The sequence below is a fragment of the Apodemus sylvaticus genome, chromosome 6 (assembly GCF_947179515.1).
Source record: "Apodemus sylvaticus chromosome 6, mApoSyl1.1, whole genome shotgun sequence".
Lineage (NCBI taxonomy): Eukaryota > Metazoa > Chordata > Mammalia > Rodentia > Muridae > Apodemus > Apodemus sylvaticus.
Window position 1 is genome coordinate 131,826,820 of NC_067477.1, and position 20,733 is coordinate 131,847,552.

The following is a 20,733-nucleotide window of genomic DNA, read 5'->3' on the forward strand; positions in this document are numbered from 1 at the left end:
CCCCTTCCCCCCTCACCACATCCATGTGTGCATAGCCCCTCACACGTGATTAAAAATAAGATAAAAACTTTTATTTTATTTATTTTTTTATTTTTTTAAAGGTTTATTATATGTAAGTACACGGTAGCTGTCTTCAGACACTCCAGAAGAGGGCATCAGATCTCATTTCGGATGATTGTGAGCCACTATGTGGTTGCTGGGATTTGAACTCAGGACCTTCGGAAGAGCAGTCAGTGCTCTTAACCACTGAGCCATCTCTCCAGTCCCAGATAAAAACTTTTAAATGTGCTTCTTTTTATTTTTGGTTGTAAGCCCAGCTGAGCCATCTCTCCAGCCCTAAAACATTTTTTAAAAAGCAATATGAGTACTATTTAGAAATAGAAACTATACAGACTGTTATTATAAGACATCAGTAGAACAACAGCTGGATGGTAGAACAGACCAGCTAACACGGTGGGATACAGGAAACAGATGTGAATGTCCTTGGGTTCAAAGGGCACAGAAACAGGAAGTATCTCAATTTAGAAGCTTCAGAGGAAATACCAGGTGGTGGTGACTCTGCACTCAGGAGGCAGAGGCAGGCAGATCTCGGAATTTGAGGCCAGCCTGGTCTACAGAGCTAGTTCCAGAACAGCCAGTGCTACACTGAGGGGCTAGGACTGGAACAGGCTGTTAGTGCTGCCAGGGTGTGGCTGGCTATAATAGAAGGATCCTTGTAGCTCTCTAGCGCCCTTCAGGGAGAAGGAGCAGGTGACAAAAGAATTTTTTTTTTAGGTCTCAAGTGTCAGGAAGCCATTCGACGGATAAATTTGGTACCTATAGGCCAGACTGCTACAGAAACAAATTCCTAGTGGGCCCTTTCCCTGGAACAATGACCCTGTTTCTTATTCTCTCAGGATACAGGCCCTGACTAACCTCAGTGCTGGGTAGGATCTGGTTAGTGTAGTAAGTTTTCATCTCTTAGTATTATTAAATATCAAAGTAGTTACAGACTCATGGGGAAAGGGTGGGGCCAATCAGCACAGCTTCTTAATTGCCAACAGATGAGCACACCGTGAAGGCTGCTAGTAGGTGAGACTACTCTGGCGCAAACAACCTGCTTCCGCTGCATGTTCCCGCCTCCTGGCTTCCTGTCTCTCCCTGTCACTCATCTCCCATCCTTGCCTTTCAGGCTTTTCCTTTTCTTTTAGGCAGGAAACCGTTGTTTAGCTTATGATTGCATGAGGTTCCAAGTCCATGCCCCTTGGTTCTGTATTTCTGGGCCCATGGTGAGGTCAGAACACCATAGCAGCAGAAACGTAAGCCAGCATTGTTGACTTCAGTGGTAGACAGCAAGCAGGGTGGCCTCTGGTTCCCCATGGTGGGAACTCTCGGTATCTCCAAGAAGAAGGAATATTTTCAGACATTTAAAAAAATGGTTTTTCTTTCTTTTGAGATAAGATGCTACATATCCCAGGCTTCCCTCAAGTACTGGGGTCTAACCTAGGGCATTGTGCACTAACACGTTTATACTTTTGTGTCTGTAACACCCTTCCGGGGAAGCGATCTACAGCTGAACTCCGTTCTAGACTACCTTGCGCCCACCTTCCACCCCCAAGTAAACAGACAGTTTCATCCTGCTTCCCTGAAAGTTTCTGTCTCTTACCTCACCCTGGTGTAGACTAGGGGTGGAGAACAAGCGTGTGAGCACAGGCTAGTCCTAAGGCATCGGACCAGACAGACGGTACCCACCCAGTGGACTAACTCTGACAGACAGATGTACTCACATGTCAGACCCGTCGGTGCACGGAGAAGAAAGGTGGGGTTGATTTGACGGTCATACACCTGGGACTGGAGAGATGGCTCAGCGGGTAGGAGCACTGACTGCTCTTCCAGAGGTCCTGAGTTCAAATCCCAGCATGTGGTGTCTCACAACCATCCTTAATGAGATCTGTCACTCTCTTCTGGTGTGTCTGAAGACAGCTACAGTGTACTTACATATAATAATAAATAAATCTTAGGAAGGAAGGAAGGAAGGGAGAGAGAGAGAGAGAGAGAGAAAGAAAGTAAGTACAGCGTCAGTATGACATGTCATAGTTTCGGGCCCTGTGCTGTCACTCCCATTTGCTGACATACATGGAGGTGCTTTGATGTCATTTGCATTGCTGGCATTGCTGGCAGACAGAGAACCTGCTACAGTGTTCCACTCAGCCAGTGCCCAGTTGTCAGGGATAGGTCCTTTAAGGGAAGCTCTCTGTATCTCTGAGAGCCCGAGAGAGGGCAGGAGGGGGCGGGGAGGGATGCACCCGTGCCATCGTGCCATCAGCAGTGGAGACAGGCGGCCACATGTTTGCTGGAGCTGCAATGAATCTCCGACTTCTCTTTGGCTTCTTCGCACCTGTTTTCTCCTCTTTTGGTCTGTAAAGTGGAGATGGCATCTATCTGCCTTACAGATAACATGATAACATGTTTTATGCTTTCTATCATTTCATCATCCCAACACCTGATCTAAGTGTTAAACTTGCATTTCAGCAGTCGAAAAAAAAATTAACAGCTCAGAGAGGTTAAGTGACTCGCCCAAAGTCACAGTGCCAACAGTTTCCTGGGTATAAGAGTTGAGTGTCTGTTTGCAAATACACAGAAAAGTGCAGTGGGTATTCGGGAATCTTTCGGTTTCGTTTCATTTTGTTTGTCTCTTGCTCAGACTGTGAAGTGTCTTACAGACCTGTGGGCTCCATTCTCTGTCTCCCAAAGCTTCTCCCTCTGTCTGGCCCCAGTAGTATTTCTTTTCCGGCTTTCAGAAGGAGAGGGGAAAGAAAGAAAAGAGAAAATGCGGGAATCACTTGAAGGTGGAAAGTGTTTAAAGGAAACCTGCTGCCTCTGCTCAGAGCAGGGGCTCAGCGAGCGTTAAGATTCTCTCTCCAGCATGGACCTGTGGCTCAGTTGGAAGAAGGGCAAGTCCTGGCAGCACGGGGCCTGCGTTTGATCCACAGAACCCACTTCTGAAAGACGGGGTTCGGTGGCGAGAGCTGGGCATGCTTTGATCCCAGCACTTAGCAAATCTCAGAATTCATGGCCAACCTGGTCTACAGAGTGAGTTCCAGGACAGCCAGAGCTACACAGCAAAATTGTCTATGAAAACCAGAACTGGCGTGTGAGGGACACTCTGGATGATCCCCCCACTGAACCTCTCTCCCTGAATCACCTCCCTTTCCCACTGAACTTCTTCCCCTACTGGATCTCCTCCCCTTCCCACTGAATCACCTTCCCACTGAGCCTCTCCCCTTCCTGATGAATCCCCTCCCCTTCCTACTGAATCCCCTCCCCTTCCTGCTAAATCCCCTCCCCTTCCTACTGAATCCCCTCCCCTTCCTACTGAATCTCCTCCCCTTCCTACTGAATCCCCTCCCCTTCCTACTAAATCCCCTCCCCTTCCCACTGAATCCCCACCCCTTCCATTTATCCCACCCCCTGCTATTGGCCCCTCCCCCTCCCGCTGAATCTTCGCTTGCTTGCTCTCCTACTTTTTTGTCTTTTGCATTTTTGTGACCCAGTAAGTTTAATTAGCAATGCCTACAAGGGCATGAATGGGGGATTGTTTAATGGAACATGGCCCCATCTTAGGCAGGTAACCAAAGCTACTTTGAGTTCATGAGTGTAGTGGCCATGTTATATGAATATATATGGATTGAACTTGGGCTCTGTACAGAATACACCAGTGCTCAGCCCCAAGCTACATGGCCAGCTACCTTTATTTCTTACCTCAGAGTGTGACTCTCCTATCCTGACTCCGGGACTCAGTGCTCTTTACTTACAGGCCCAGCTACTGAGGAAGCCGAGGTAGATCGTGTTATGTTCCCGTGTGTATTTGCGCATTAAGGGGTGTGATATCTTTACAAAGAAATTGCCTTTGATTACTTATTCCAAGGAGCAGTAAAGACGGGAATTCCATTTCTAGAGAGGGCTCGCTCGCTTGCGCGCTCGCAGTCTTGTATAATTAGAAGCCGACAGCAGCGGGACGGGACATCAAGATCTTCAGACAGCAGAGTATTTCTCACAGTGAAGACTAAATTTGAAAAATAAAAACTCCAGCAAGGAGAGAGCAGATGGGCCGAGCACGCCTCCCCTGACCTCCTCAGCAGCCGGACTCCTCCCACCCGTGTCAGCTGCTGGTCTCGGTTGGCCCACTGACCTTTCATTACAGTGCTGTGATTGCATGCTGGGGCTCCACCGTTAGGTAGCGCGTGGGGACCTGGACGAAAAGGCCTGCTGTGGACTGATGCTGCCCAGTGGGGCACGGCTGGAGGTGCCCTAAACCTTCAGAATGGCTTGGCTGCTGTCTAAGGAGTAGTGAGTCTGTCTGAGCGGTCTGTCAAGAACAGGAAAGCAACCGGCCCTAGAAGAGAAGCGGGGTGGAGCCGGGGCAGCTAGGCAGGAGACGTGATGGATTTGTGTAATAGCCCTGTTTGAATCCTCCCTCTCCTGGCTATTTCCCCCGGGCATGCTGCTATGCTGTATCTTCCGAACTGAGTGATGTTGCTTCCCTAACTCTCCCACGGAGAGGGCATCTACTGCCAGTGGCTGTCCAAGTACAATATTATGATCTGGGATGTGAGGAGTGTCCTTTAGATGATTTGTTTCTGGCATCAGTGATCCAACAAGTCCAACTGTTGGCGTCTCAGCTCTGGGAAACGGTGGTGATGAGGGCCACCGTTCCGGTGTTGGAGCTCCGGCGCTGCATCTGCTGTCTTCACAAATGCCAATAAAAATAGACTGCCGGGGACAGTGGCTGGCACATCCAGGCATGCCTGGGCCCCACTGCCTTCTGTCAACAATTTTACATCATTTCCAAAGACCACAGTTTTCCTTTTGAATGTTCTAAAACATTTATTTATGGAAGGAAGTCAAGTTTCTTTAGACTCACCTCTGGTCTCCTAGTCTCAAATGTAGTGCCATAACTTGGCTAAAAATACATTCTAAACTATGTTTTTTTAAAAAAAAATCATTATTTTGGGCTGGGGATATAGCTCAGTTGGTAGAGGGCCTGCAGACCCTGGTGGTAATCCCTATCGCTGCACAGTCCCGTTATGGTGGTACACACCTGTAATCCCAGCACTTTCAGGGATAGAGACTGAGGGATCAGGAGTTCATCGTTGACTATACAGCAATTTAGAGTCCTGGGCGACTAGGATTTCTGGTAGTGTTGCTCAGTGGTAGAGGACTTGCTGCTGTGTACACGGCCTGTGGTCTAGCTCCATCCATCAGCGCAGTATAAAGAGGCAGGTGGGCTGTTAAGTGTGAAGCAGTGCAGAGGACTGCCTGGTGTACCCAGAAGGCTTCACTGTCTGCACACCATAGATGCTGCCTGTGCCTAAGAAGCCACAGGGGTTGTTAGGAAGATAGACCCACGTGTGTTAGGCATGATTAACCAGCAACCTGGTATTTTAGAACATCTGGAAGGATCCCAGATTGGCCATCCCTGGACTTGAGTTTCCTGATAGCACATTTTCTCTCCAGAGAACACTTTTATATCTCTGGAGGAAATGCTAACATGTTCCCAAGAGCCCTGGAGGCCAGCCTCGTGGAGGTCCTGGGGGAGTGACAAATGTCCACAGTGAAGTCTTTAGCTGAGAGGGCCTGTGCTAACTTCTTCAATTAAGTGTTGTTTACCTGTAGACATCCTTTTCAAAGCCTTTAAAACTAATCTGTCTCCGGATTTCCCATCTTAGTGACCCACAGAGGATAACCTTCCTGAAGGTAAACCTCTGGCTAGAGAGCTAGGCCTCAAGTGTGAGAGATGTGTGGATGTTCAGAAATGCAAAGAAGACAAGGCAAGGGATGCGATGTGGTTTCTTTGAAGGCTCACCGGGTTAGTCTCAGTAGCAAAGCGTGGGCACAGATGTCCAAGGAGCCTTCGGGATATCAGTACTGGATCATTTGGGGGTTGTTTTTGTTGTTGTTTTAAGGCAGGGTCTCTCTGTGCAGTCCTGGCTGTCCTGGAACTCGATATGTAAACCATACTGGCCTCAAACTCAGAGGTCCACCTGCATCTGCCTCCCAAGTGCAGGGATTGAAAGTGTGCACCACCTTGTCTGGCTTATTTATTTTTATATTTTTATGTATATGCGTGTTTTGTTTGCACGCATGTTTGTACACTACATGTGTACCTCATGCTCAGGGAAGCCAGAAGAGGGTGACAGATTCCCTTAGGACTGGGGGTAGAGATGAGCCACCATCTCAGATTCCCTTAGGACTGGAGGTAGAGATGAGCCACCGTCTCGGTGCAGTGTTTGTGAGCGTTCTTGGCCTCTCAGTTTTGAATCTAGATGCCTCGGTAAATAAAGACCTACCTCAGAAACCAGTGTATAAAATCTCTTCTTCAGAGACCTCCCGGGATCGAGCAAGGAAATGGGGAAAAGCTTTATGCCTTAGTTTCTTTTTCTGTAACTTCATTAAAATACCTCCCCCCCCAAAAAAACCCCAAAAATGATAAGAAAGAAAGGCTTATTTGTCTCACAGTTCAAGGGGACAGTCCACCATGGTGAGGAGGCCAAAGTGACAGCTCAGTCTCCTTTCTCCAGGATACCGTGTGGGATCCTGGCCAGGGGCTGGTGCCGCCTACAGTGGGCGCACCTTCTCACCTCAGTTACCACAACCCTACCGCCCCCCCCCCCCCACACGTACACAGGTGCATGCCCGCGGTCCTCCTCTTTCTGGAAAACTGTCTCAACTTTCCAATCAGATTTGTCTGTCCTCCCATTAGTGTGTCAGTGTGTGTTTCATGTATTTTCATTTCTGTTGCAGCATGTGTGTATAAATGCATATATGATTTTTATGTCTTTTTTTACCACTGGGAAGTGACCCTCGTTATCAGTGTTAATACTTCTTATCTAGTAGTCTACGTTTTCTAATATCAGTATGACCACATCACTTTTCTTTCTTTTCTCATCTCTTTTCTGAAAATTGTTTTTAGGGCCAGAACGATGGCTAAGCAGGTAAAGGCGCTGCCACCAAGCCTGTGACCTGAGTTTGATCCCTGGGACCCTCATGGTGAAAGGAGAGAACGGACTCCTACAAGTGCCCTCTGACCTCCACACGTGCACTGTGGTACGCACATGCCTACACACACACACACACACACACACACACAAACACGTGTGCACACACACACAGATTAATAAAATGTAATAAAATTTTATAAAAATATAAAAAATATTTAAAAATAATAAAATGTAATGAAAATTGTCTGTAGGTGTTTGTTCTGTTTTTGCACTCTTAGAAATCAAACCCAGGGCCTCATGTGTGCGAGAACTGAACTGGTCCAGCCCATGGCTTGCGTTTGTTGTTCTTTTGGATTCTCTGAACCCAAGTCCTTCTGCCTGCTAGGCGAGCGTTCTTTTCCTCTTTCTCTCGCGTGCTCTTTTTCTTTTCCAGACAGTCTCACTATGTGGCCCAGGTTGGCCCTGACTCGGTCCTCCTGCTCAGTTTTCGGAATGCTGGGATCGTAGGCTTGTGCTTTTAAAGGAGCCTTTCCTTGTGAAGTCCAAAGTGAAAACTGAATGGAGCATCACTAACTTTGAAAGTTAGTGCGCATGCGCCATCAGATTCGAACATCCCACAGAGTGATATTCTACTCCATTTTAATTAATAAACAATTAATTAGTTAATTAATTAAATTTTAAGACAGGGTCTCAGTAGCAGTGGCTGGTCGGGAACTCACAGAGGAGCACCTGCCCCTGCCTCCTGGGTACTGAGATCAAAGGTGTGTACCACGCTTGACCATCCAGTCTTTTTAGCTTTCTCTCTCTCTCTCTCTCTCTCTCTCTCTCTCTCTCTCTCTCTCTCTCTCTCTCTCTCTCTCTCTCTCTCTCTCTCTCTCTTAGACAGGGTCTCACTGTGTAACCCTGGCTGGCCTGGAGAGATGCTGACCTGAATTCACAGAGACCCGATTGCCTTTGCCTCTCAAGTGCTACATGCAATCAAGGGCATGTCCTTTTACATTTCTAAAATACAACATAGGGGAGCCATACCAGTAATCCCAGCACTTGCATTCTGAGGCAGGAGGACCATGAGTTCAGGGCAGTTGTGCACACATGTCAAGTTCATGTTGAGTTATATAGTGAGACCTGTCTCTGGAGAAAGATGAAACTCACCACACTGGCACCCATTACATATATGTTATAGCTTTTTTAACATATTTACAGCAGAAAGTTTGATTCCGTGTGCTCCTTCTTACAGCTTACTCTCACATTTATGTCCTGCTGACATTTTTCTTTTGATTACTGGTTCCATCTTCCTGTCTCTCTTCTCTAAAACTTAAAAAATACAAGTCACTCTGAATGACAGGCTACGGAGATTCTATCTTCCATTTCTTCTGCCATGCCCTGAGTCTTGCTCTAGCAAGTGGTTAAGGTGGAAAATCACTTTGATCTTTCTTTCTTCCTTTTTTCTTTTCTGTGTGGCTGGGGGGATGCATGTGTTTGTGTGCATGTTGGCATGTGTCTGTGTGCATGTTTGCATGTGTCTGTGTGCATGTTGGCATGTATCTGTGCATGTTGGCATGTGTCTGTGTGCATGTTGGCATGTGTCTGTGTGCATGTTGGCATGTGTCTGTGTGCATGTTGGCATGTATCTGTGCATGTTGGCATGTGTCTGTGTGCATGTTTGCATGTGTCTGTGCTCATGTTTGCATGTGTGGTGAGTTACCAGTGCATGTGCTATGGAGGCAGAGGTTGCTGTTAAGAATCATAACCATTAGGGGCTGGAGAGATGGCTCAGCGGTTAAGAGCACCGGCTGCTCTTCCAAAGGTCTTGAGTTCAAATCCCGGCAACCACATGGTGGCTCACAACCATCCGTAATGAGATATGACACCCTCTTCTGGGGTGTCTGAAGATATAACAATAAATAAAAAAAATTTTTTTAAAAAGAATCATAACCATTCTTCCACCTCACTGAGGCGGGGTCTCTCAGTCCAGCCCAGTGTGACTCATCCTACTAACCAGCTAACTGGAAATCCTCATCACCCCCTTCCATGGCTAGGATTACAGGCAGGCCACCTGTGCCTGCCTAGCATTTTGTGGGAGTTCTGGAGATGCAAACTCTGGTCCCCGTGCATGAGTGGTAAGCACTTGAACCACGGAGCCATCTCTCGCGCCCCACCCCCCACTGTGATCCTGTGGAGGCTTAGTTTAAAGCGGCAACCCTCAAACTGTGTCAGGCCCCTGAGAGGGGCCATCAGAAGGCACAGATGTTTGCATTATAACTCATAAGAGTAGTAAAATTACAGTTATGGAGTAGCAATGAAAATACTTTTCTGTGGGGGTCACCACAACGTGAGAAGTTGTATTAGAAGCATTAGGAAGGCTGACAACCACTGATTTAAAGATTTGAGGTCTTCAGATTTGCTTAGCTTCCTGGGTTTTCAGTGGGAAAATCATGTCGAGGCAGCCCCTGTAACTGGTAGAAATGAAACTCCACGTTGTTCCAGCACAGGTGGCTCCTAACCCCTCAGGTCCCTAAGCCTGCCTGATGTTTCCAGACTCTTGGAGCTTCCTCTGTTCTTACCAGTCAGAAATGAGCCTATGATTTGGGGTTGGGGTAAGACATCTGAGGCCCCGAGTCTTCTTCCCTTTTGAAATCTTCTCGGTTTCCAGCTCTAGACAGCCTGACAGCCTTAGGCTCCACCTCCAACGGCTCATTCCAGTTAGGCCGCAGCTTTCTACCCGAGCGGGTGCCTGTCCTCCCTTGCTCCCAGGAAAGGCAGTGGCTGAGCACCCCTCACTCAGTCCCACCCACTTTGTCCTAGGGCAACAGTCTCTCTATTACCCCCAAATAGTTGTTTGTTTTATTATTTTAATTTTTTAAGATTCATTTATTGTTATATGTAAATACACTGTAGCTGTCTTCAGACACACCAGAAGAGGGCATCAGATCCCATTACAGATGGTTGTGAGCCACCATGTGGGTGCTGGGATTTGAACTCAGGACCTTCGGAAGAGCAGTCAGTGCTGAGCCATCTCTCCAGCCCCTGTTTGTTTGTTTTAATACCTTGCCCAGAGTTGATTGGCTGGAGAGTAGTCTAGTATAAATTAATGTACCATTGCAGGAAGCAGAACTCTGCCCTTCCATGCCTCTCCACCTTGGTTTTCCTGGTTTAAAAAGAAAGAAAGAAAGAAAAAAAAAAAGAAAATCTTGCTGTTTATGCTTTATGTAAACTCTTACTTCTCAGAGGACACTGATAACATTTTGGGTTTTATGTTTGATCTCTAGCATTTGTGTTAGAGATTTTTCTCCTTGTGACCTTTATTTAAGGACACTGAGGGCTGACAGAGGGCTTGCCTAGCCCAGGTAAAACCCTGGGTTCCATCTGTAATCCTGCAGGAAACAACAGCAACACGTTGGCATGGTGGGTCTGAGTGGCTGCTAGGCGCCTCCAGAGGCTGCTACCTTGGTGATGCGCTCCTCAGGATCTCCAGAGAATCTTCCTCAGAGGGCATGTGTTAGCTGCCTGCCATCTGGAAGCTCACTGGGAAGATGGCCGGCTGGAGGGCCCCACTCAGAACACACACCCACTTGATCTCTCAGATGTGCTTGATACCTGGTGGGAAGCAGACAGTTGTCCCTGGACCTGGGCTGGCGAGAGCTCTGGACCTGCTTCTCCAGACACCTTCAACTCATCTTTATTTCAGTCTTCCCTCTCTGATTCCTGGTATCCTTTTCTGAGCCTTTTGAGGAGTCTTTGGACAAACTGGGCTCTCGGCCTCCCTGCCAGCCTCAAGTCTAGCTTTCAGACGTGTATCAGTGTGTGAATGAGTGTGCAATACACTAGTGTGTGTGGCACTCGTGCATACATACATGTCCCACCACACATAGGAAGGTCAGGACAACTCCTTCCATTGTCTGGGTTCTAGGGATCGAACTCTGGTCGCCAGGCTTGCATGCAAGCGCCCTTTACCGCCTGAGCCAGCTCACTGGCCCAAGTCTAGTTTTCTTACACGCATAGTCTCACTCACCATCTGCTTTCCAGCTTCCAAGATTCGGATGGTGAATTCTCTGATTTTCGGAAGGGGAGGACATGAACTCAGAAGCCTGCAACTAGAAACTGTAAAAGAGATTGCTTTTGTGGCACCGGTCGATCAGAGGGCAGAGTCTCCAGGTCCACGGGCTTCAAGTACTTCTGAGTAGTCAAACCAATAGGGAACATTTTGCAGAAAACAAAGTAAGTGCTTGTGGTTCAGAGTTAGTGCTGACAAAAGCGGCCTGCATAGATGAGCACATTTGCGCATGAGCAAAAAGATAAGCGGCTCAGGCTGCCTCTGGTCTTAGAAAGAGACCTGGGAGTTAGACCCTTCCCTGGGGCTGTGCGCTGCCACCATCAGGGCATATTGTGTCCTGTGAGTCCTGAAGGTGCTATTCTTGCTTCAGTAAAGTGCAGTGGGGCTGGGGACAGGCTTGTGAGGGCCCGAGTGAGAACTGGGACTCTGATACCCTGCTCTCAGAGTACCAGAGAAGGGGAGCCTGTCTCAGAGCCAGTGTGGGTAAAGCACGTCTGACCCTGGACTCCAGATCCCAAGCTACCAGCAAGGCGGGGTTGCTCTGAAACCCGAGTGGATCAGTTTAGCAAAACTTTACCAAAGGTAGGTCGGAAACCTGGCCTCTGTACACTGTGTTCAAGAGAGTGTCCCCGCCTTCCCCGTGAAGGGTGGAGGAGCAGACTTCTGAACTCAGCACACTCATAACTCAGACACTGAAAGAAGGTATGCTGTTATCAGACTGTTGATAGAATATGGGGCTGGATGGAGAATGGGAGGCTCAGTGGAACAGAAAAACTTGTTCTGAGTTAAGATCTGAGTTCCAATCTTGGCTCTGGTGTCCTCACTGCATGACCTTAAGCAAACCCTCAACCTTTCTGATCTTCCTATGGTTCTGCCAGAGCGGTCATATACAAGAGGACCAGCAAAGCAGCTGTTGATTGACTCCTGAACTAAATCTGAGCCTTTAACACATCTGATGAGCCCCCATCGGATACCAGCCTGTCCTCAAAGTCTCATAACATGGGCGCTCAGCTCCATCCTCCATCCCTCTGGATGGATCAGGCCTGTATGGGTGGACATTTTGGTCCTGTCTAGGCCGCAGTGGATTCTGGGAGAGAATGACTAAGTATTTTATCCCATCTCAGCATCCTTCATATCCTGCTGTATGGTGGAAGACAGCAGTGACAATGTTGGCAGTCATGTCTACTGTTCTGTCACACGTCCAGATGCGCAGAGTTGACAGTGTGGGGAAGGAGAGGGGCATGGCACCAGTTCTGGCCCTGCGACACTAGGAGTTAAGGCTCACTCTCCTACAGAGTGTATTCATAGCCCGAGAGTGTCAGCATCATGCAGCCGCTGGAGGCAGTGTGGACTGCTGCTCCTCATTCCTCCAAATCAGCCAGAAGTTCTGAGAGATCTGTGGATGAACACAGACCCACTGGCCGGGGTGCAGTAGCCTCACTAGCAGCCACTGTACCTGCATCCAAATCCTGGCGTTGATGCTTTCCTATCCCTTGGACATTTTCTTGACCTACGTGAGCATTCCCTCTGGTCTATCCCTAAACACACTATGAGCTTTCCTTTCCCTGCCCGACACCATACTGGTGGGAGGCTCTGCCACCCCCTGACTCTCAGTTTGCTTCCAGTGTTAGAAACCATTTAGCTTTGATCTTGTTTCTCCCCCTTTCCAGAACTTACCTGCTGTGTGTCAGACTGAGCTATCCCTTCTTCATCCTGTACTTCAAGACCTGCTACTGTCCTGCTGGTGGTCACAGCCATGCCTGGAAAGGAGGCGTCCCTTCAGTGAGAGAGCTCCGTGTCCACCCCTTGGTACCCAAAGGGGCAGGAACGAAACTGTAGGAACACACAGCCCGGATCTGCAACTCCGTGTGTGACCAGTGGCACCTAGCTTCCTTCCCAGAGACCTTGCTGTTCCAGAGTGGACCTGTCTGCCAACTGAGGCAGGGAGCTTTTGGCCTTCCGGCTTCCGAGTTCTCAGATGCAGCTGGCTCAGGCATGGAGGCTGCAGAGAGCCCGGAGCCCCACTGCCCTGCATGTGTGCGCCCTACTGTTTCATGCTGTGAAATTATGTACAGGAGAGGCGCGGCATCTTTCTGAGTGGATTCTTCTTCAGAATGCGCCAGCGTTTCTGCAGTTCATAGTCCCCGCCCCCACTGTTGTATCTCTTGGTTTTCTCTCAGTAGCCGCCTTTCTTCCCTCCTTTCTGCATCCCGTACAGGGTTTGCTTCCACCCTCTGCGGAGCCTGAGAGTTTGGGGAGCAGAGGGTTCTTGAGCTTGGCCAGCCTGTGAGTGACTCTCAGCATCTGTCTAGTCACTAGAGGGAGGCTGGCGTGGGATTGGTTTGCCTTCAGTCCTGTAGAGCTCCCCAGAGATCAGGTGTTGGCCGTGCCAAGCGTGTGCATCACTGTGACAAGCGGTTGACTTACTGCCCTCTTCCCTTATAGTTAAACCAGCTGGCAAAGACCTGTAGCCAGGGTGGAAGGCTCCTATAGTGGGTCACCAATCCTCCCATTTTATTTTAAGTAGACTTGGTGGGGCCTGATGGGGGGGAGGGGTAAAAGGTGGGAATCCTATCTGTAGATATAAGTCTGTGTAGATGGTGTGGTGTTCCCTCGCCCTTCCAGCTCAGAGTCTTTGTGAGAGCCTGTGTTGAGGCCCCTGGAGACCTGCCTGTCTTCCTGCCCTGAATGCCAGCCTTCAGTGACGTCCCAGATCGCTCCTGTGCCAGCCTCTACACTTAGCTGCAGTCACCAAAGTAACTCCCTAAGCAGAGGACGTGGCCACCTCTCCATTAGCAGGGACAAGCTGTGGAGGAGCACAGAGTCCCAGGACTGTGATAGATGACTAGTGTCTGACCTTGGGACAACCTTGGGGCTTGTGTCTTAAAGCAGCTGGGTGGCTGAGAGGAGGCACTCCAAACCGGTTGTTGCAAGACAGAGTTGCCACAGCTGGAACTGAACTCCCAGGAAGAGTAAATTGTCACAAAAATAATGACATCTGGAAGTCTGTGTCCCATGCAGCAGAAAGGAGGGGGTGTGTGGCTGAGGACACCCGTCAGGGTGCCAGCTGCTTTGTCCTCTCCCAGGGAGGTTCTTTTCATCATAGGCCTTTACACAGCTGTGGCAAGTCCCCATCACGGCTCAGGGCCCTGCAGGTGGGGCCGGGTCAGTGGTGCCCCATGGAACAGGGGTAGCTGGTGTTTCACTCTAGCACCCCCATCAGCAAAGACCCAAAAGAGGGAGCAACTGGACTTTGGGGTATTGTCTTAGTTAGGGTTTTATTACTGTGAAGAGACACCGTGACCAAGGCAACCCTTATAAAGGAAAACATTTAATTGGGGCTGGCTTACAGGTTCAGCCATCATCATGGCAGGAAGCGTGGCAGTGTCCAGGAAGACACGGTGCTAGAGAAGGAGCTGAGAGTTCTGCATCTTGATCCACAGGCAGCAGAAGGAGACTGTGCCACACTGGGCAAAGCCTGAGCATAGGAGACATCAAAGCCCGCCCCCACAGTGACACACTCCCTCCAACGAGGCCACACCCCAAATAGTGCCACTCCCTATAGGCCAAGCATTCAAACATATGAACCAGTGGACCATTCCTATTCAAACCACCCTGGATATTCTCTTAAAGAAGAGAAGACAGACCACAGTCTCTGACCCTGCCCTGAGGTTATGCGGCACATAGACACAGGGAGAGACTCTCGTCTCCCTGTTGACTATCCTCTCATCGTGCTAACAATCGCTCACTCTGACTGTTGAGGTCCAGGAGACCTGGAGAAGGGCCTCGCCAGGGATGGTAATGTCACAGGTAGCCTGTCCTAGCCCGGATCACAGTTAGCTTCGGGAAAAGCACAGCTCATTTTGAGCCCCATGTCTCCAGAATGTTCTTTCTCACCTTGCTTGTGAGAGCTGGCTCTTGCAGCCTCCCCCTCCCCAACACATAAGTAATTTTGCTCCACAGGGAATGTCCCAGGGTAAATAAGATAGATTCCAAGATAAGAGACCTTGTCTCGAGCACTTGGTGTGGAGAGAGCTTCTCACCACAGCCTTTCTGGGCCCACGATGTCGCTGTCATGGGTGTCAATGGCATGGCCCCGTTGCTTAGCAAACAGATGAGAAGCTGAGGCTCTCTCCATAGGCACAAGGTCATGCCAGATCCCCTGGGAGGACCCAAGAAACGTCTGCCCTCCGACACTGCTATTACTGATAAACTGAGGGTGTACGAAAATGGGGAACTGTAGGTTACTGGAATCTCCCACAGTTCCGCCTTGCCTACAGCCTAGTGTCTATCACTCGGGGCCCAGTCAGGGGAGCCAAGCTTGTTTTTAGGGTTCATAACTGAAGCAAGAACAGCAGGAGTGGGAAGCGTGGGTCAGATGTGCATAGCAGTGAGGCCATGAAACTACAGGCTAGGGCCACTACGAAGGAGCCAACGTCATGGCAGTCAGAATGGGGAGAAGGAACTTGTCCCTCCCTCCTGCCCTCTGGATTTCTATGGGTACCTGCTACCAGCTGGCTGCAGCCAGAAGCCAGCTACCCTGGGAGCCTGTGGGCCTGCAGCAGAGGAGAGGAGGAGAGGGCAGATGAAGGGCAGTCCTGGGGTAGGGGTACCCCTGCTGCTCGGTCTTTGGAGCATGGCAGCTCCTCCGCAATGCTAAGACCTTGGGGACGGAGGCAGAGGAGTACCTGCTCGGGCTCGTAGATTGTTTTCATTCTTCTGTGGAGGAAGAGCTTTATTGGGAGGGAAGCCCTTCTTCATGGTTGACCCTGCTCTCCTTTGGAGGAATTTGCCCACTGAAGCACCCTCCCTGCCTTGTGCTCCCCTCTAGAAAGCCATGTCCTGGTTTCTGTGTACACCCCTGCCTGTTCCTTGCCTCCTAGTCTCTGGTTTCCCCCGCCATGAGCACTAACCAGAGTTGGCCGCAGTGCTTGGGAAAGCACTATCCCACACCGTGCCAGTGCAGCCTGTCTGTCTGTAGGAGAGGCCATCTATCTGTCAGTTTGTATTGTGTTTCCAATAAATTTCTGGAAATCATGCCTAGTGTCACGATATCTTTTCCAGGTCTCTCTCTCTCTCTCTCTCTCTCTCTCTCTCTCTCTCTCTCTCTCTCTCTCTGTCTCTCTCTCCAGGCTTTGGTGTCTGGGGACCTCATCTAAAGGACACTGTGCCTCTTCCTGCGTGCAGGGTCTAGGAGAGGTAACAGGTCACCCCCAAACTCTCAGCAACCTTTCTCCAGGGTTGAATGCTCTGTTATTGTTCCACCAGCCACATCCTGAGAACATGGGAGTTTCAGAAAGCGATGCCCCTAAATCTGTGCCTTTGACTTTGGGCCATTTAGGCTTAGGGGTGGAGCAACAGGCACACCTCGTCCCACTAGTCACCCACAGGGCCACTCCTGCACTGCTGTGACCAGTACTGAGCCCTGAGGCCCACACTGGGGTGCTTGGGAGGGTGCAGGGAGGACTGCTATGTCCCGGCCCAGGGCTGCCCTGTCAGGTAACTGAGCAAGCACACTGCCTCAGTTACTCTGCTGTGGCAATTTTAGGGAAAAGCACACATGAGACCCTCATAGCCTGCGTGCAGGGCCTTTCTTTCTTTCTTTCTTTTTTTTTTTTTTTTTTTTTTTTTTTGAGACAGGGTTTCTCTATATAGCCCTGGCTGTCCTGAAACTCACTCTGTAGACCAGCCTGGCCTCGAACTCAGAAATCTGCCTGCCTCTGCATCCCAGAGTGCTGGGATTACAGGCGTGAGCCACCACCGCCCAGCTAAGCATTTCTTTAAAAAAGAATAGAAAAACTACTTTCTCTTCCTTAGCTGCCATCCGCTGCCAGTGGCCCTCAGGGCACATCATGAGCCCCTGACCCCTCTGGGCTAGAGTTTTGTCCTTGTGTAAGTAACCACAGACACTGTGAGTTCATGTGTACATTGGCATGTTGTCCACATGATGCCACTTCGCAGCGCTCCTCCTCATCCACTGCCCTTACACACGTGTAATACGTTGCTATGTCCTGTTTAGGATAGCCACCTTTCCTCAGCATCCTGACCAGTTCTGCACCTCTGTATTCTCACTGCAAAAAGAAGCTTCTCTGGGCAAGGCTAACGACAGCCACACAGATCTATGGATATAACAATAAATATTACTGGCTTAGACTTCTCAAAACCTTCTTTAATAAGGGTTCTTAAATGCTCCAACCTCCCTTCTAGCCCACCACCCACCAGAGGTAGTGGAAAAGAAAGGTTAGTAGGAAACGGGGGCTGTGGACCTGTTTAGTTCTTTGGGACGATTCCAGTCTTCATTGCCAGTCACCCAGTCCTCTAGCAAAGCACCAACAGGAATCAGCAGCAGCCATCCAGCCCACTCGGCAATCACCACTCACAAATCAGCAATGGCAGTTTGATCTGGAAGAAGCCACGGGGCTCCACCAGCCAATCAGCCCAAGTCCTCAGAAGCAGCAAGAAGCCACAGGAATATCATGAGTTCTTGGCTGAGTTACTCTACAAGGTCACAACAGGTGAAGATCAACAACACCATATAAGGTAAGCCGATACAAAGACCCTCCTAGGTGGAGCAAGGCAAACCAATGGCAGCGCCTCCTCCCACTGTCTGTGGGGTCATAGTTATATTCTTTCTAAACCTCACACGTCCTCTTACCTGTGTCTGTTTCAGCAAAACATCCTCTCTGCTGTGTATCTGCCTCACAAAACAAAATTGAGTTTCCAAAACAACCAGAAATTCCCACTTCAAAATATTTTAAAAAAGTAATGTGATAGCATGCACAACCATTTACCAAGACAACTGTAATAGGATCTTCTGACACCCTGGCCCAGACATAGCTTCGGGCCAGGTTTATAAGCAGGCGTGAATCCCCCCTCTCTCTCAAACACAGCCCTTCCTGCTGTAGACAGGCTGAATTCACACATCCACTCCCTTTAGTTTATAGTAGAAGATCCAGACTCAAGCCACACTACCACTTACAAACCTCAGGAAGTCACCCAGCCTGTCTGTACCTCAGAATTCTCATCTGTAAAATGGGATAGCAGTAGCTATCCCGGGGCTAACGAAATTCGCATGTGTCTGATGCTTAGACCAGAGGCTGTCACGCAGTGTCTATTACGGTTAGCTCATTCTTCCTACCTCTGTTCTCTCCTCTCTCTCCTCCTGAAACTATATTTGATTTTTTTTTTTTGGTTCTGTCCACAAGACGACAGAACACTCAAACCACCAAAACCCCAGTCCTCTGCTTACTTCACCTTGTCTCCCTTTACTGGCAAAATAACCGAAAAGGAGGAGAAGTGTCTCCATTACTTCAAACCTCATTAGTGCCTCAACCCATTATGGTTTCCCTCCTGCTCTGGCCCAACCACTCTGAGAACTTGCTGTCAATAAAGTCACTAATGACTGTCTAAAGCACCAAAACGCTGTCACCCAGTCTAAGCAGCATGAGCACTCAGAGCTGAGGCCACCTCCCCTCCCCCGCCCTCGCCCTGACCTCTCTCATCTACTCAGAGACACACTTAGACATATGACTCCTAGCTGCGTCTCCCCACAGGCTGGCCTTGAACCCTTCAATTTCCTGGGTGCTGGGATTATAGCATGTGCCACCTCCCCTACCTTACAACTTATGTCCTGGAAAGCATTTTCTTTTAAAAGCTATGGTGCTGGTCAGGGCATTGTGGAATTGGGTGTCCATCCCAGGCGCTGGGCACAGCAGGGCTGCCCGCGCACTTGGCTGTGGGGACTGACCTCCCTGCCGCGCAGTTAGCAGGCACTGTTGAAAATGCTCTGCTCTTGTGGGAGGCACCTTCCCTTCCTAAATGGTGGCTTTAGCGCATCTTTTCTAATGGAAATGGTTTACTTGGGCAAAGAGACTGCCTTCCCTAATGTTCCCCTTTCCCGGCTGCGGCTGTGTCTTCTAGTTAAAGCTTCCTTCTGAGCATTTTTCTGGATCTTTCCTTGTGTGTGCCCCCTACCTGCAGGGACTTTTAAGAGGCGAATCACGGTCCACTTTACTCTCTTACTAAGAACCTTATCCCTTACCATTACCTCTGCCTTCCTGTCCCAGCTTGAGGACACTCCTGTCTTGTTTCCCCGGAGACTCTCCACACCGCACACTGAGGCTCGACTCTCTACCCTGTAAACCCGCTGCTCCACCGGAGTGGTTATGAGCGACTGCCCGCCTATCTCCAGCCGTTCTCTCTGCTCAGCCCACCAGCGCCCGTGACCTCTGTGCTCTTTGCTGTGGTCTATGTTCAGGTCTCTGCCAGGAATCACAGCCTGAGGTCAAGGAGAGCTCTCTGCCTCCACCTAGGTGTGGCCTGTGGGAGGTTCAGGAAAGGCTTGGTGAGCATCGCATTAGCTCATGACTGGCCCCTCGCTTACCACTCATCCCCTTACACAGGATGTAATTTCTTTCCGGGGAGGAAAGAAATGGATGCTGCTGCATCATGCCTTGGATAGGAACAGGTTACACTGGGAGAAAGAAAGAGAAGCTAATAGAGTGCTGGTCTACACTCGTGTGGGCCGAGCCCCAAGGTCTCCCGTTTACCTCACGGCCCCTCACCGCTTGCTGCTCTCCTCACTGTACAAAGGGAACGTTCTCCCTCCTTCCTCTCCCCTCTCATGTGTTCCCTTCCCACGCCGCATACGTGCTTTCCTTCTCAGTCCTCTGACGCTGCCTTGTTTCCCTCTTCTCTCCTGCAGTTGGCAAGGGTCAAGGGTCATGGTTTCCATTCCTGGAGTGGAAGAGTAAGCCCAGAGAAAGTTACACCGGGCCAGACCAAGGGAGCCCTACTTCCCCTCGGGAGGGTAGTGGCAGCCTCAGGGGGGTAAGGGGCCTTCAGAGAAGTCAAGCCTGGGGAAGTTGGGCAGGCAGTGGCTCAGCTGGCAAATTCAGTGACAGAGTACAGCCAGAGCCACAGGGAATCCCCAGGGGTGGCTAGGAGCCGGATCCTGACCCTCCCCAGGGATTCTTCAAGGGCGAGCAAAAATCGCTGTGCAGTCGTGAGGGCATCCAGACATTTCTCTCAGGTTAGTTTGGGCTGGAGCAGCCAGCTAATTGTAGATGTGTTGATAGGTCTCTAGAAGAAGGAGATGGAGACGGTGACATGTGGTCCCCCCAACCCCAGCACCAGGGCTGCTTTAATCCAATAGAGCACACACCTGGGTAGACGCCTGGATGACAGGCACTCTGGGTGGCTAGCAGTGACAGTTTCTCAGGCTTGAATCCCCAGCCGTGTCAGCAGTGTCATAACGGGAAAGGCAGCCAACTTGGAAATGTTCAATCTGACTGATGCTGGTTGGCCTGGGCTCGGCCTTCTGTTCCCTGGTAGTGGGGCTACGGAGTGGCTCTACCAGGATGCAAAGGCCACAGTGAAAGTCAAGAGAGGGGACAGGGGCAGGAAGAGGAAGTGCAGACAGGAAGGCAGCCAGGGACAGCCAGGGGTGACCTGGAGGCTGGGCTGGGGGCCGCAGCCCTTCCTGCCACCTGGCTTTCCTCTGAGATCACTGGTGAGTTTTCAGAAAAGGGAAGTGGGGAGAGACACCGTGCACACTGGCTTCTAAATGTGTGCATCCGTGGCCTCGCGGCACGCCTCCGCCCTACCTGCTTTTCCCTTTCTTTCACTCCACTACGCCTGTCTCCTGGGCCTCTGCCCTGCTCCAACCCTGAGACCTGCGTGCTTCAAGCATGTCTAATG

The 20,733-nt window shown here is 49.9% G+C and overlaps 1 protein-coding gene and 1 long non-coding RNA gene across 9 annotated transcripts in view; one reads left to right on the forward strand and one right to left on the reverse strand.

Moving 5' to 3' along the window:
* The window catches only part of Mta3 (metastasis associated 1 family member 3), a 121,002-nt gene extending 104,931 nt beyond the window's left edge, over positions 1–16,071 (forward strand). For 4 of the 6 annotated variants that reach the window (XM_052186478.1, XM_052186479.1, XM_052186484.1 and 1 more), the window contains exons 17-18: positions 11,007–11,198; positions 12,705–16,071. In XM_052186478.1, the coding sequence (XP_052042438.1) occupies positions 11,007–11,164 (158 nt within the window). In that variant the 3' untranslated portion in view covers positions 11,165–11,198; positions 12,705–16,071. Of the gene's footprint in view, positions 1–6,952; positions 7,227–11,006; positions 11,199–12,704 lie in introns of those variants that run through there. The other 2 variants (XM_052186481.1, XM_052186480.1) reach the window with 2 other exon arrangements.
* On the reverse strand, positions 9,834–20,643 carry LOC127687655 (uncharacterized). Of its 3 annotated transcripts, XR_007978447.1 has the most exons (4): positions 20,198–20,643; positions 19,684–19,770; positions 12,712–12,794; positions 10,148–11,081 (listed from the first exon to the last, which is right to left on the reverse strand). It is a non-coding gene; the product is annotated as an uncharacterized LOC127687655 (long non-coding RNA). The 3 variants fall into 3 exon arrangements; XR_007978449.1 differs by lacking the exons at positions 19,684–19,770; positions 20,198–20,643 and adding an exon at positions 9,834–10,128 and having other exon boundaries at positions 10,427–11,081; positions 12,712–12,786; XR_007978448.1 differs by lacking the exons at positions 19,684–19,770; positions 20,198–20,643 and having other exon boundaries at positions 10,148–10,577; positions 10,993–11,081; positions 12,712–12,786.
* Positions 20,644–20,733: the final 90 nt, after the last annotated feature.